The 14,347-nt window shown below is 36.0% G+C and overlaps 2 protein-coding genes across 2 annotated transcripts; both read right to left on the bottom strand.

Annotated features, from left to right (window-relative positions):
* Positions 1 to 1,570: 1,570 nt before the first annotated feature.
* LOC144357000 (uncharacterized) lies at positions 1,571 to 2,398 on the bottom strand. The gene has a single exon (XM_078011541.1). It carries the CDS (start codon positions 2,396 to 2,398, stop codon positions 1,571 to 1,573), a length of 828 nt encoding a protein of 275 aa, XP_077867667.1.
* A 158-nt stretch (positions 2,399 to 2,556) lies between these two features.
* Positions 2,557 to 14,141, bottom strand: LOC144356999 (uncharacterized). The gene is made up of 7 exons (XM_085500595.1): positions 13,980 to 14,141; positions 11,280 to 12,015; positions 10,220 to 10,301; positions 9,200 to 9,308; positions 6,553 to 7,669; positions 4,288 to 5,390; positions 2,557 to 2,712 (listed from the first exon to the last, which is right to left on the bottom strand). The coding sequence occupies exons 1-7, from the start codon at positions 14,139 to 14,141 to the stop codon at positions 2,557 to 2,559; spliced, it is 3,465 nt and encodes a 1,154-aa protein (XP_085356721.1).
* Between the last annotated feature and the right edge of the window lie 206 nt (positions 14,142 to 14,347).

Genomic DNA, 14,347 nt, shown 5'->3' with positions numbered 1-14,347 from the left:
GGCTATTTTATTGAAGGCACCCGTTTTACTCAAAGTTTAGAACCAATATATATGCCGAGGCGAGATTGATTTGCATATCATCCATGTAAAAGCTCTTGATGTAAATTTGGTTACAGATTTACAATGATGAAACATGCTTATGTCATTTCAACGAGTTGTTATCAGAAAATCAGAAAGTTCAGAAAATGGAACCAGAAATCACGTGACATATGATAGTTTACAGATCAGAATTCACGACATCATAGTGTATGAAAAAAAATATTTAAGATGAATAGTGGTAATAACAACAGGCTTAGAAATAGACGCCTTAGCTTAACCAATTCTTCTAATACAAATATGTCTTAAATATCTGGTCATACAATAGTTTATTGAATGTAATTTTCTTCAATACAAACACAAATACTAATTCAATACTAATATAAATATGTCCAAAATATTTGGTCATACAATAGTTTATTGAATGTCATTTTCTTCAACAAGTGGCTCTTCAGCATTATGACAATTATCACCTCTGCACCCTTCACATGCTGCAACACGTTTTTGCCCACTTTTGCGACAAGAGCACAACTTTGTACCACAAACATGCATCTGATAATTATCTGCAGATTGTCCGGTGCTACATCTTCATCTGTCACTATTAGCATCAAGCGATTGTTAATTTGTCTCCAGTCCCACTCCAATGGGTTTTCGTGACAGCTGTCAAATGTCTTTCACACTCGAACTTGATAATGAACCCGCAGACAGTGGAAATATGCCACTCTGTCTCTGTTGGTGGCAACTTCTGTGGCTTAATTTTTGATTTACTTGAAGCAACCATATCGATATACTTCCTATACCACAGATGATCCAGGGAGTGTCCAGCAATTCCACCATAGCTAAGCGCAAATAGAAATTTGTCCTTGTGTCGCAACATCACTGCCAAATATAGAGCATGTCTCCTGTTCTGCTTTGATTTCTTTAACCTTTTTAACATACTGTTTTTTTCCTGACCGAAAATTGAAGATGTTGTGTCACACCTAGACCAAGCATGAACAAAAAGAATGACAGACTTCAGATTGTTGCCAAGAGAATCTGACTTGGTTTCGATGGAAAAATTGGAACAATGTTATTTTTGTCTTTCTTAGCTTCTGAACGGAAATATATATTGGTCATTTCTTTATTCCAGTGGTAGAAGAGCAAGACTAAGACTTCGGCATCATCTACCACCACAGTGCTTTTTTTACCAGAAGCAGCCAAATGAATGCTGTTGATGCAATTAAGGTGTCAGCATAGCATCACCTTTACTGTATTACCACTCGACGACCGTCATTTGCTAGGGCTTGACCAAGTAATTTAATAAACTGTACCTTGTTATTAGTGTTAGACAGAAATGCTCCCTGACATTGAAAACTGGTAAGTTACTGCGTACTTGGATATCTGCAGATGTTTTCCCTGCTCTGCGCAGGTGCTCATGGTCTTCAGTGCTGGCTCCACTTTCATAACCATCAAATACAATATAACAGTGGCCAAATTTCATGTCAATATATGCGTAGTACTGTTGGACTATATCATTATAGATCAGGTTTGGTAGTCAACGAATTATATGCAGTAGCGATCCACCATCAAGAACATATTCTGTCGTCACTGTATTTGCATTTTTGGGTTGTGTGTTACTTATCAAAGATTTTGTCAGGAGTGCTTTGTTGGCTTTTCTCATGACGTTGTCTTCGAACAGAGCTGTAGGAACAGATGTTAATTCATAAGCAAAGTAGGGGGAAAGATCAACCTCCCTTTGAAGTATAAGCATCAGTCTAGCGAAGAGAACCATGGGATCGATGTGCACAGTTTCTTTGCCAATCGTAATACCGATTTTAAGACCTTCCAGTATTTTGGCAAGTTTGGCATATTGCAAAGCCATGTTGTAAAGTGATTTTTGAATGGTCTCTCCTATTTTCTCAATGTTATGACAATTAACCCCACTTTCAATCGAGGTAACAACTCCTGATAATATACTTCTCAAACTTGGTTCATTGGAATCAAAAGGTTCAAACTTTTCAAACCAGTACTGGATCTTCAATAAATCAATGTTGACTCGCTTTACCTGTGATTTTCTCAGCTCAATATGCTGTTCACTCGTTGTATGCTCAAGACCTGTGAGGATTGTCATGACATTATGAATTTCACCATATTCATGAACACTGTGTACCCACATCAATCGCACAGATTCAGAAAATCCACGACTTCTTGTCAAACCACCTCTACTTTTTATTGACCACATTATCACTTGGTCAAAGATTAAATCAGTCCATAATCCTTCCCAGAACCTGTCACTTCGCCGAACCGTGTGATATCCAAGCTCTGCAAATCTGTAGTATAGCCATGGGTATTCTTTTGGCAGATCTAACATAAAGTGCAACATATTTCATATACTGAAGCCAGAGTTTTGTAGTACGCGACTTCTAGGTATTTCTAGTACGCGTAGTACGCGACTTCTAGGTATAGCTAGGTATTTCTTCAGAGCCCTCAAATTTATTTTTGTTCGGCAGACTGCAGTTCTGCAAATTTTCGGTCTCCCCCTTATTGAAAAGTTTGATTTTTGTCAGCCACAGAATCATGAATAACCAATGCAAAACTGTTTGTTGTTTCTGTTTCCACATCAGCTTCGTCATCGCTGGCACTAGAACTTTCTGGGTGTTCTGTATCATCTTCTGGAACAGGGTTGTCCTTATGTTGCTAGGGTAGGAAATGTTATAAAGCTAATTGGTGAAGGCAGCCTCCACCAGAAAGTGCCCTCTCAGTGCTCTTGAAACGGCTTTACCTGACATCATATGCTGAACAGCATTTTCTCCATACACAATTTCCAATCCTGATCCTCTCATCATAGTATAAATACTGCCCATGAAACTCATTAAAGTGTGAAATCCACTCAATCGGCACAAATGTGCATTGATTTGTTTTTTTTATAACATCCATAGCTTTAACCCAATGTGATTGATCAAATGTGATGCATGGTGTGATAATATTTAGTTTCTTGGCTGGAGATTCAACAAACAACAGTGTTGAGTAAAAACATGTTTGGTCACACTGCGTGAAACAGCTATAATACTACATTTATCAGCCTGTATTTTTGCACGTATTTGCATTTGCATTTATACATTTCCTATTTTTGTGTCATTGCAGTTGTGCCTTTAGCATGACATTCTATACTATGCTATCTGTAAAATTGATATCAATTTTCTCCTGTTGTGTCCATAAAATGTATGCCTTTGCTGAACATATTGTACTATTTAAGTTTGAGCCACACAACCTGCTGTGTGATCTACTTGCTTCATGTCACTGTCACTGTTTTTCTGTAAATTCATTCCGAACAACAAACAATGCAATTTAAATATTTCTCAATAGTTTGAATAGATTCAATAGTTTATTTTCTGTGATTTTATTCTTCATTAAATATTAAATTAAAATCACAACGAAATAAAAAGATGTTCATGTAGTTAAAATGGAATAAAAACCCATAAAGGCCTTATTTTAATAAGATTTGGTTGCCATTATACACACATGCACACCATAAAACACTAAGGGAGTATATAATAAATTGCCATTCAATACAGAACCAATGTTTTTATTTATTTATTTATTTACAAACAAAATGAAATCTTCAGCAAATTGCACACAATAATATCTTTTCATTATTTTTTTTCTGTTCCGGTGTGGAACAGACAGTTTTAAAAAATAAAACAATATAAATTATATATACAGTTCTGGATAAAAATATAAAGTTGGATATGTCCATCCTTAATATTAATACTTGTTGGTAACATTTGTCAACTCATTTTTGAGATCAATAGCTAAACAAACATTTACATCTCACTGGTACACCGGAGCAGAAGGAACAATCACAATAACAGTTTCACCGACTGATCTACAGTATGGAAACTTGATTTCGTCTGTTACAGAGATGCAATGACCCATAATTCGTTGTATTGGAATAAAAGAAGCACCTTCTACAGATTCAAAATCTGTTCTCCAAACCTGCACATGGTTGCCATAATAGGCAATCATAGGATGCTTCTTATACCATCATACATGTGCAAGGACATGTGATTTCCTTTGTCGCTTGTTGTCTAAACCACAAAGCATAACCTCACTTCTAACAATTCTAGTTATTACTCCAGGTCGAACCTCTGCACTTGTGTCTATTGGAAAGACACTATTTATTGAGTTGTCACTAACCCACTTTGCATATATACATGATGAGCTTTGTCCCCTTGAATTACAAACAGAATAAATATTATTTAAATATCTGACCCTTTTGTAACACTCAGCAATCTGTAAAATAATACAACGATGAGAAGGGTACAACTTTGCATACATTTCATTGAGAGCTAAAGTATCATCCTTATCAAAAGTGAATTTACTTTCAGGTGGCAAAGCTGTCACATTGCTATCAGTGATATTACTAACATCAATATCTGTGGATGTACAGGTCAAATAAACTGAATGGTCAGGTTCTACTTTACGCATCTCTGATAATGTGCCTCTAGATGAATCCAAATCTATACACTGCATGTCAGAAAATTCAGTGGGAAAATGCATGTCAGACACCTGCTGATCCTGGAGAAATCGGCGCATCAGTTGAACAGTTATTGAATGCTTGTTATTGGGAAACGACCCAAGAATGCCATTAAAACGTTCAAAACTGAAGCACCAAAACCCATACACTGGGCCAAAATTCAAAATGGAATCAATTAAATGCATATGCATGTGCATATTTATGGTGCAGTGTTCTTTGCCATAAAGATTTGCAAAGGTTTTACAAAAATCTTTCAACAAAGCATGTGCCTTGTATGCATCTTGTATTGTTATTTTCCTGGCACACACTATTGTGCATGCTTCGACAAATATCTGCCAGCATTTATAGTGTTCATCTGGAATAACATCCTTCAAAGCGAAGATAGAAAATACAGCCACCCAGTTTCGCCATTGATCAGCTGTGAAACCTGAGAAACCAGCAGCGATTTTCCTTGGAATACGCCCAATATGTGATGGTACAGTCATCTTGTCGACTCTGTCTTGGATTGTCTCCATCTTGGTGTCATCTATGACTGATAGTGTCTTCCATGTTTTGATGACATTCTTTGCTGTCCCAAGAAGCAAATTGTGCATTGGATCTACAACGTGGAAACGAACAGGTTGAAAATACTTTAAGTAGTTGAGATGTGTCCACCTTGCCCCATACTCTCTTTCAATCCTTGTTTGATCAGCTTGCGTTCTGGCCATCAGAGCCCGATATGCATGTTCTTTGTGTTCACCATCACTGCGGGGAGGGTAGCTCTCATCGTCAAAATTACTGTAATCAGCCTTGGCACCAAATTCTTCTCTTGGAAATGATGTCAAGCACTTGCTGCATCCTACAGAAAATGTAAATGTACAAATTAAACCTTTATAAAAATAAATTGTCCCAAGTTTCTTGCATGATAAGAAAACATAGTTAAAATTGTAATAAATATATATATATAATATTGGAACAGCAAATTATGCACCAGTAATAATACAACACCATGGATAAGGAAGAATTATAATACTTTTCAATACAAATGCAAATGCACATGGCCATGGCTCACCACCATGGAGAAGACTCCAAAATAATGACAATTTGTGTTTGAAGCAAAGGAGCGATAACAAACGTTGTTTTTTTTTAAATTGTTTTAAATTTTAAATTGTTCAGAAACTTTCATGTCATAATGATGAACATAGAGTAGAGACTAAATAAAAGCTTTGTTCAGGTTTAAAATATCTGTTGGTTAGGCGAGTGTTTTAACTCACAAGTATGTGAAATGAAAATCATAGGGATTAACCATGCAATCATTTTTTTTTCCAGAGAGGAAAATTAGTACCGGTAGAAGTTAACTACTTTGAAAGTAATTGCCTTAATTATTAACTCTCTACGTGGTAATTTCTTTCTCATAATGCAGTTTAGCTGTAGCACATCAGGCCAGATTTTTTTTATTCCTTGTTTCTCGAGTTTTTATAAGGCAATTTTTTTGAGGAGGGCAGGAAAAAATTAAATTAATTCTTTTTTTCCATTAGATTTGTGTGATTCTCAAAGAATTGTAAGTGAGATCATTGATCGGAGAGAAGAAATGAAATAAAAATTTTATTCCATGTATGACCTTGTTTCTCATCTGCGCGACACTTCGGTACTTTGATCATGATACTCCCATGAAAATGCAACTTGAGTTTGTTATGCGGCGGGTAGAAAAAAAATGAAGATAAAAATAAGTTTTTTTAGCAATTTTTTTGCACTCACAAGTCGGCAGGTGCGAGAAATTACACTGAAATAAAATTATATTTTTATTTCGTTTTTGGCTCCTGTTCATTCGGTGGGTTCGCGAAACAAGGGATAATAAAAGTCTGGCCTTAGATATTATAATTAAAATTTGCTACATGGCTTGATCAGAATTATTTTGAAAAAAATGAACAAAAAACACTGGTTTATTTTGTGAAGGATGATGTTGGTATTCAAATTGTTAATGTATGTAATCTACCATGAGTGAAGAAACACATATTTACCTCTGAGAGCACCATGTCCAACAAATCCACCACATTTACGTGTTGCAGGTATATCACTGGATATGCACATCACTTCAGCCCTGTAGATATTTCCTATACTGGATTCATCTTTCATTTTCACACTGGTTGACAGTTGCTGCAACTCGGCCACAAGAGGTTCCATATATGAATTCATGTGTTTCTTTGGCTCCTTAGGTCCAGGTAACAATCCAACAAGAATCATATTGTTGGGTAGAAACCTTTCTTGTCTTGGTAGATTGTTTATTACAAGATATATAGCTCCAAGAGAGTGTGGTGTGTGGTCATATGGTTGAAACCAATCAACGTTCAATGTCAGGCTTAAATCGTATCTGCTCCTGAAATATCCCTGACTTTGGAAATCCTTCCACACTTGTCCATCATATATATCACCCATGGAGTTTTCTGGAGAACTACGTGTTCTCCACTTGTTACAGGCATCTATAAAACCTCTTCTTTTCACATATGTCTCCAAGGATAATATAACACTACGGTAAGTGTATACCTGCTTTGGGTAAAGATATTGCTGTCCATTCTGTCCCTTCACTTGCTTTAGTAAAACTTCGCCACATGGTCTGCGTCTTGACTGGTGTGGGTGTTGTGGAAATTCTATATTGGAGCATTTCATTGATATTTTCTCTCCGGTGGACTTGACTTTAAAGCAGTTTTCATAAGGATAAATGCTGTGGCATTTTGGGCAAACAACATACTGTTTAAAGTTATCTCTGCTTAGTCCAAGACATTTTCTGATGGTATGGAGTGTTCCTGGTAAAAGTTTGCAGAAGTTAGCTGAACGGTCAACTTTGAATACAGTTGCTATAGTAACTAATACATGTTTTATGAATGTCACCAAGCACTGAATACCCCTGTCTGAGACACCATGTATATTTTGCCATGAAAATATATACATAAACATAGCTTTCATTAGTGAGGAGTGTTCACTATCACCAGGTTGATCACTGTTGTCATGGTCAATAAATATCTCATTGAAATGCATTACTTCTGATATGTCTGCGGCATCTTCCCACACTTCAGTGTCAGCAATATTGTCATCAGTCACTCGTCTATCATCTGGGGTACTACTGTTATCACTCAAACACTAGTGAAAAAAATATAAACATGATTAGGCAATGAGAAAAAAATTATGTGGTGATGTTATTTTTTTTTTAAATTTAAAGAATTTTTTTCTGTCACCAGATGCACAATGTTTTCACCGATGCATAACCAGAAAAATGATGATGCACATAGTCAAAATTGTGGTTAGAGATGGTAAAGAATACATGAATGAACCAAAGTAAAGACTTTAGCAATATGAATGGGTGTTTTATTCATGAATATGCATATGTAAAAATATATTGTAAACATTTTTGCCAGTATGATCAATACAACTCGGGGTTCTGCCCAGCCTGATTTGAGTGCCGGTCGCTACTGTAAAATGACTAATTTTCACTGGGTTTAAATTTCACTGATTTACCATTTCAGACATACTCAGTGGGTTTTAAATTCACGGTTTTATCATTTAGACAATGTGTACTATGCTAAATTTTACATATTCACTGGGTTTTAATTTAGCGCATTTCCCAGTCAGCGAAATATGCCAAATTAAAACCCAGTGAATAATTAACCCTTTACAGTATTTGATATTCATGAGATAATTAATATTCATTTTTCCATTTTACTAGCTACAATTTAACTACTTTAATTATTTTAACTTTAAATATTTTAAATATTTCAATGTAAAACTTATCTGCTTTGATAAAAGTGAAAAAATATATACACTTTATTTTCTTAATTACGTCTAAAATACGTATTTTGAGACATTGACCTCTGACCTGGCAGCCATTTTTTTTGGTCAAAGTATGTCATCTGTTTGTTACGGCCAAAGTGGAAACAAGAATTTAATGTTTCTTTTCCAATGGAATGCTGGTAAATCACATTAATAGTGAGAAATAAGTATTCCTTGTATCGCTGACTGAATATAGCTTATGAATTTAATTTTATGAACGAGTCATGAAGCCAAAAACATTGATGAAGTGCAGATTAAACGAACGACAGCTTGACGCATCGCTGCTGGTGAAGTGAGCAAGTTATTGTTCAACTCGACAAATCCTACACACAACTAAACTTATAATGGTAATCCTTCCTTCTGTTTATTTATCGTTGACTTCCCTTCCGTTATCTTGATGTACGACTTATTCCGATCTGGTTCATTTGTTAAAACTAACAGAATGTCAATCGGAGGTTAAAACAAAAACACATTAGGCCGATGTCACATATGTGTACGTTGATTTTGAACAGCAGTGTCTTCTTGCATTAAAGTTTTGTTATGTGATAATTTTTTGCATTGTGTTGTGTGTTAAAACCAACAATGACAATAGAATGATGGTCCAGTTGCCGACATCCTGTGTGTATCATAAACAAATAGAATAGTGCCGGTCACCAACTTTTTGTCCTGGTCGGAAATTTTGAGTGCCGACCAGCGTGGGCAGATCCCTGCAACTCATTATTTCAAACACAGTAAAATAGAGAAAGAAATTTCCAGTAGATATGTATTCCTTTACAGTATCTTGCAGCTAACACTGCAAATCTTCTAGTTTATATATACATCTACTAACAAAATAAAACTTACTCTATCATTTGACATACAAGTTACATCTTCTCCACTATTTAGTCCATGATCTTGTTCCAAGTCACTTTCATTTGTATCACTGTACAGTTCATCATAATACTGCTGACAGCTAGGCAAGAAAGAGATTTCAATTTAATAGTTTGAAAGAAACTAAACATGTACACAATTTTTGCAAAGAGTTAACATAATACAAACAAAAACTGACTGCTTTGGAACGACATGCAAATGTCAATTGTCACAGGTTTGGATTAACCCTTTGATTTCCAGACAAAGATAAAAAAATACAAGAAGTAAACTAAAAAGTCACAATGTGCAAAAATACACTGATGATTGTAAACAACTAAAAAATTAAATATTCTGCATCCTGAAAATGATGATTTGGCGGAACATTCTGTACAGATGGGCCAACATGAAGTACAAGATCATTCTGATCATCATATTTTTATATGTATCCAGGGTTAATTGGTTGAAATTGAAGAAAATTATGAATATTATGGTTATCCAGACTTTTTTTAATTATGCATTTATCAGAGATATGTACATACTTAATTACACCAACTCCAAATCTATCTACTAGTATATAATTTATGCAGAACCAACTGCAAAGTCAAATTTAAAAGCAGCAAAATAAAAGTAAAAATAAATAGACTATAACTAACAACCTTGCAAGAAATATTGTGTAAAACCACTACATGTATTAATGTATTGTTCCATATCTATTCCAGTGTGACACTCCTCATTATGTGCATCACTTCCTGTTGTGCAAGACAAAAGAAACTCAACTGACACTCAACTTTAATGTGCATAGAAACAAACAATTTAGGGCTGATTTGCATATATTTTTTTTCTTAGAATTTTCCACATTATTTATTCAATTTGGCATACAGCAGTGTATACACATTTTTGTTTGGACTATGTGCACTTCTATTGGAAGCATTGCTTCTTCAGTACACCGTCAAAAAAGTAACTAATACATCATTAGGGTACATCTGCTTAAAAGTGCAGGATATTTTTGCTTACCTTTCTGATTCATGTGCTGTTTGATTATATTCATCTTGAGAAACACAAGTGTTTATTTCATTCGGCGTATCTGATATTAAATCTGCAATTGAAAGTAAACACATGTTGGAATAATTTTTCCATGCTGCGTCATACATGTAATTAACATTTATGGTATTTGGTTTACCAAAATATCTCTCAATTAGAAATTCAAACTGCAATCAGTGCTTTAAAGAATAGAAAATCTCCCGGTGAAGATAGCATAACAAATGAAATGATTAAAACTGGTAGAAATGTCATGATAAAGCATCTACAAAAACTGCACTTTCCCAGTGCCTGGAATATGGGAAACCTCAATATAATGCATGGCTGTATTTATGTGAATTATAGCCTTTTCGCGCAGTGTCAGATCTATTATTGGTAGAAGATGGACATCTGCTTCTGGTGAATATGTTCCAATGCTTGCATCTTGCATGAATCCAGACCAACCTTGTCTCAAATCCTGAAGTAATTTATAGAATGCCAAACTAGGTCGTACTTAAGGCCAACTGGATGACTGTATAATAAATCAAAGTTTTCAAAGGGCCTAAATATGGTTGCTGACAAGCCAGTCTTACAGGAAATATATATTTGACTATCTTGACTCCTTTGTTGGCAACAGCTTCATTTGCTTTCAACAATTTCTGCCTAGGTATTGAATGCTGTTGAGGTTTCATTCAATTCCAAATGTGCTTGTTGTGACACTCACAATATCCATTCCATGGAAAGTATGTTTGCCATCGATTGTAACAATGTTGTGATCAACATTGTCAGCTATCCATTGAGTAAAACTGCCAGCAGGATGGCAGCTCAAAACGTCTTCCACATTTATGTTTTGTACAACATTTTGTTTAAATCGTGTTACTTCATCGTAGGAAATGAAAAATCCTAATCTATTCAGTTCATTAATGGCCAACTTTGAACCAATGACATGGTCCATTTCAACACCCAAACCAAACAATATCGAAAGTATGGCAGATCTTGGCCGCACAGTATACACAATACATTGCTCAATGCTTTTTTGTGTCGCAGGTGATTTTACTTTCAAAAACTTCTGCAAACAGTTTGGTATGCATGACTCCTGTTTTCTCTGGCCTTGATATGACCTCCACAGTAGGGTATTGATCATTGTTGTACTCCATAGCCCTGATCTCAGACAAAATAATCTTTGCAGCTGTCTCAATAATGAGTTCTGCCTCATCTTGTACCTTGCTCTTTCTATTACTGTACCATTTCTCATTGATAATTGTTGTACTCCCGAAACATACTATGTTTGATCGGCCTTCTTTTTCTGCAAAGTACACCAAATCCTTGTATCGATCAATAGGTTTTTGCTTTAGCCATTCAGCACTGTATACACTTTCTCCATCTGCAAATTCAGACATCTTTACTGCAAGTTCATTTAATGTGTAAAGCTCCTCGTCTGCTTCATTCTCAAGCCAAATGAACAGCATATTGAAGTATTGTAGCATGGTAGCATCTGATATTCTTACCCTGCTACTCTCAGAAACCTGCCCAGATGAAGGAAGCTGCCTATTTAGCATAAACTCCGTGTGACATAACTTATGATAGACAGCATATGCTGAAGGTAAATCGAAACATCCATTCAACCTTGTTTCCACCTCTGTTGCCCATTCATTTCTTTGTATTTTGCACTGTCCAAGAATAATATTTTTGAAGGGAAGAATACTTGCTTTACGAGAAGGGATCTCTGGATGACGTTCGTCAATGGTTTCAGCACAAAAGAAGCATTTTGTTTTCCACTGAAAATTTGCATCCTGTGAACGCAATCTATTTGGTGTTGAGAGGTCTTTTCTGTCATCAGACTAACGAAGGCTTTGTCGCTTCGTCGTATAGTCTCGTCTGCAGTTCTTGCGTACTTTGACCACAGAACTATTATCATGAGCTTTAGATGTAAAGCTGTTATACAGAGATGTATCATTACGTTTTTGACTTATTCGATGAGGGTGGCAACTCCTTTCTTTGTAAGATCAACTTTGTCAGTTACAATATCAAATTCCTTATGACATAATCACAATGAGCTGCAAAAATGATAACTTCAGTTATAGAGGTGGATAAGCTAAATACTTTTTATGTGAATAAAAAAAGTAAGGAAGGGAAGATGAAAATCATAATGACAGAGTGTTGCTTCTCTACGTTAGTGTGCCATTGTCACACGCAACGTAATATTACCGTATTTGGTATAGTACAGGTGTGATGGTTCAAATACCGAAATGGCAACAGTAACAGAAAAACTTCCCTTGCGGCGATGATAACATACTAACACGGAGCCAACAGATGAGGTTTCAACTGGTACTGGTATTATTATATTCTGCAAACATCAAGTACAATAACGCGGTAAAACTCCACTACTCCAATGACTAGATACTTAAACTCCAATACAATTCAACGAGATCTCCGATCTGATCTCAGTGCTGAACAACTCCCCTATATATAACCACACTGTCTATAAATAGACCATTACATCAGCATACATAATGAGTCTGGAACTTACTACAAATTTCTAGAATGTTCCATTATCTTCTATTGCCTCCTACAGTGTTCTATTACCTATTCAACCAGTTTCTAAAAAAAATTCCACCCAGACACAGTACGGTTCTAGAACATTCTCAGTCACACGGAAGTGGTAAACAAGTCGTATGCGACATACCTCCCCTCTCAAGAATATTATAACATATAATATTACATGACTAGCAACGACGTCAATAATACGAATACGATAACAATTTCAAATAAAACAACAATACAATATATCAAATCGAACTGAGTACATAAATTCGAAAATCACATACAGTAGAATATAATAAAATATGAAATACAGTCATAAACGAATAACATTCTACTATACTGTTCAAAGTTCCTCAGTCCATCAATCTACTCAGGTAGTCCGCTACCACATTGTCCCGTCCAGGAATATCTCCAACACGATAATTATATCCTTGCAGAGTCATCGCCCATCTCATCACTCGGTCATTTGCAAACTTGGCTTTATCCAGGTAAGACAATGGTTTATGATCCGTCTGCAAAATGAACTCCACACCGGCTAAGTATGGGCGAAATTTATTCACGCCCCATACAATGGCTAAACATTCCCTTTCTACAGTTGAATATTTCTTTTCTGCATCGGATAACTTCTTACTTGCATACGCAACTGGATGAAACTTCTCACCATGATTCTGCATAAGTACTGCTCCAATTCCTACCTGAGACGCGTTCGTCCACAACACAAATGGTTTCTGTGGGTCTGACAACTTCAAAATTGGTTTGCCCAATAAGTATTCCATCGGGAGTAACAAATGCTGTCTTTGGTATATCTTCTTCAGCTACTGGTATCTGCCAATAACCCTTACTTAAATCAAATTTTGACAGGAACTTACTATTTATGTAGCCTCTGAAATATATCCCCTGTTGTTACCATTGGCTCAGGGTCGGTTACAGTGACCTTATTTAATTTTCTATAGTCTACACAAATGCGATTCGATCCATCCTTCTTCTTTACAATCACCACTGGTGACGCATAGGGTGATGTGGACTTCCTGATTACTCCCATTTTTAACATATCTTCAATATCTTGCCTAAGGTTCTCCCTTATAGCATATGGTAGTGAGTATGGCTTAGATCGTATTGGTGTATCATTTGTCAGGTCAATCTTATGACTGATTATCTTGGTCTTTCCTGGCAAGTCAGTAAACACCTTATCATAGGTATTGACTAAACCCACCAGTTCTTTCCTGTGGTGTTCTGTCAGGTCTGTACCAATTTGAACATCTTTACCGGACTCCTTAGGTTTACAAGTTCCTAACTCTAGAAGATCATCTTCGTCTACAGTATTCTCTTCATCTGACTCATTGAACCCTGCTGTAGCTGCGCGCACAGCATTCATCAAGTCTATGGCCGTATTTGGTGAGTAACTTGTCCCACTTCCATCTGGTTGAGGTGACGTCTCCCGCTCAACATACAACTTTAGCATATTTACATGATACGTCTTCACTTTGTCACCAACCCTCACTCGATAATCGTTTTCTCCTATTACCTGCTCCACCACATAAGGACCCTTCCACTGCATCAATAGCTTGTTGTTGTCAGTTG

Source organism: Saccoglossus kowalevskii, chromosome 6 (assembly GCF_978046115.1).
Source record: "Saccoglossus kowalevskii chromosome 6, keSacKowa6.1, whole genome shotgun sequence".
Classification (NCBI taxonomy): Eukaryota; Metazoa; Hemichordata; class Enteropneusta; family Harrimaniidae; genus Saccoglossus; species Saccoglossus kowalevskii.
This window is presented reverse-complemented; position numbering and strand designations above follow the sequence as displayed.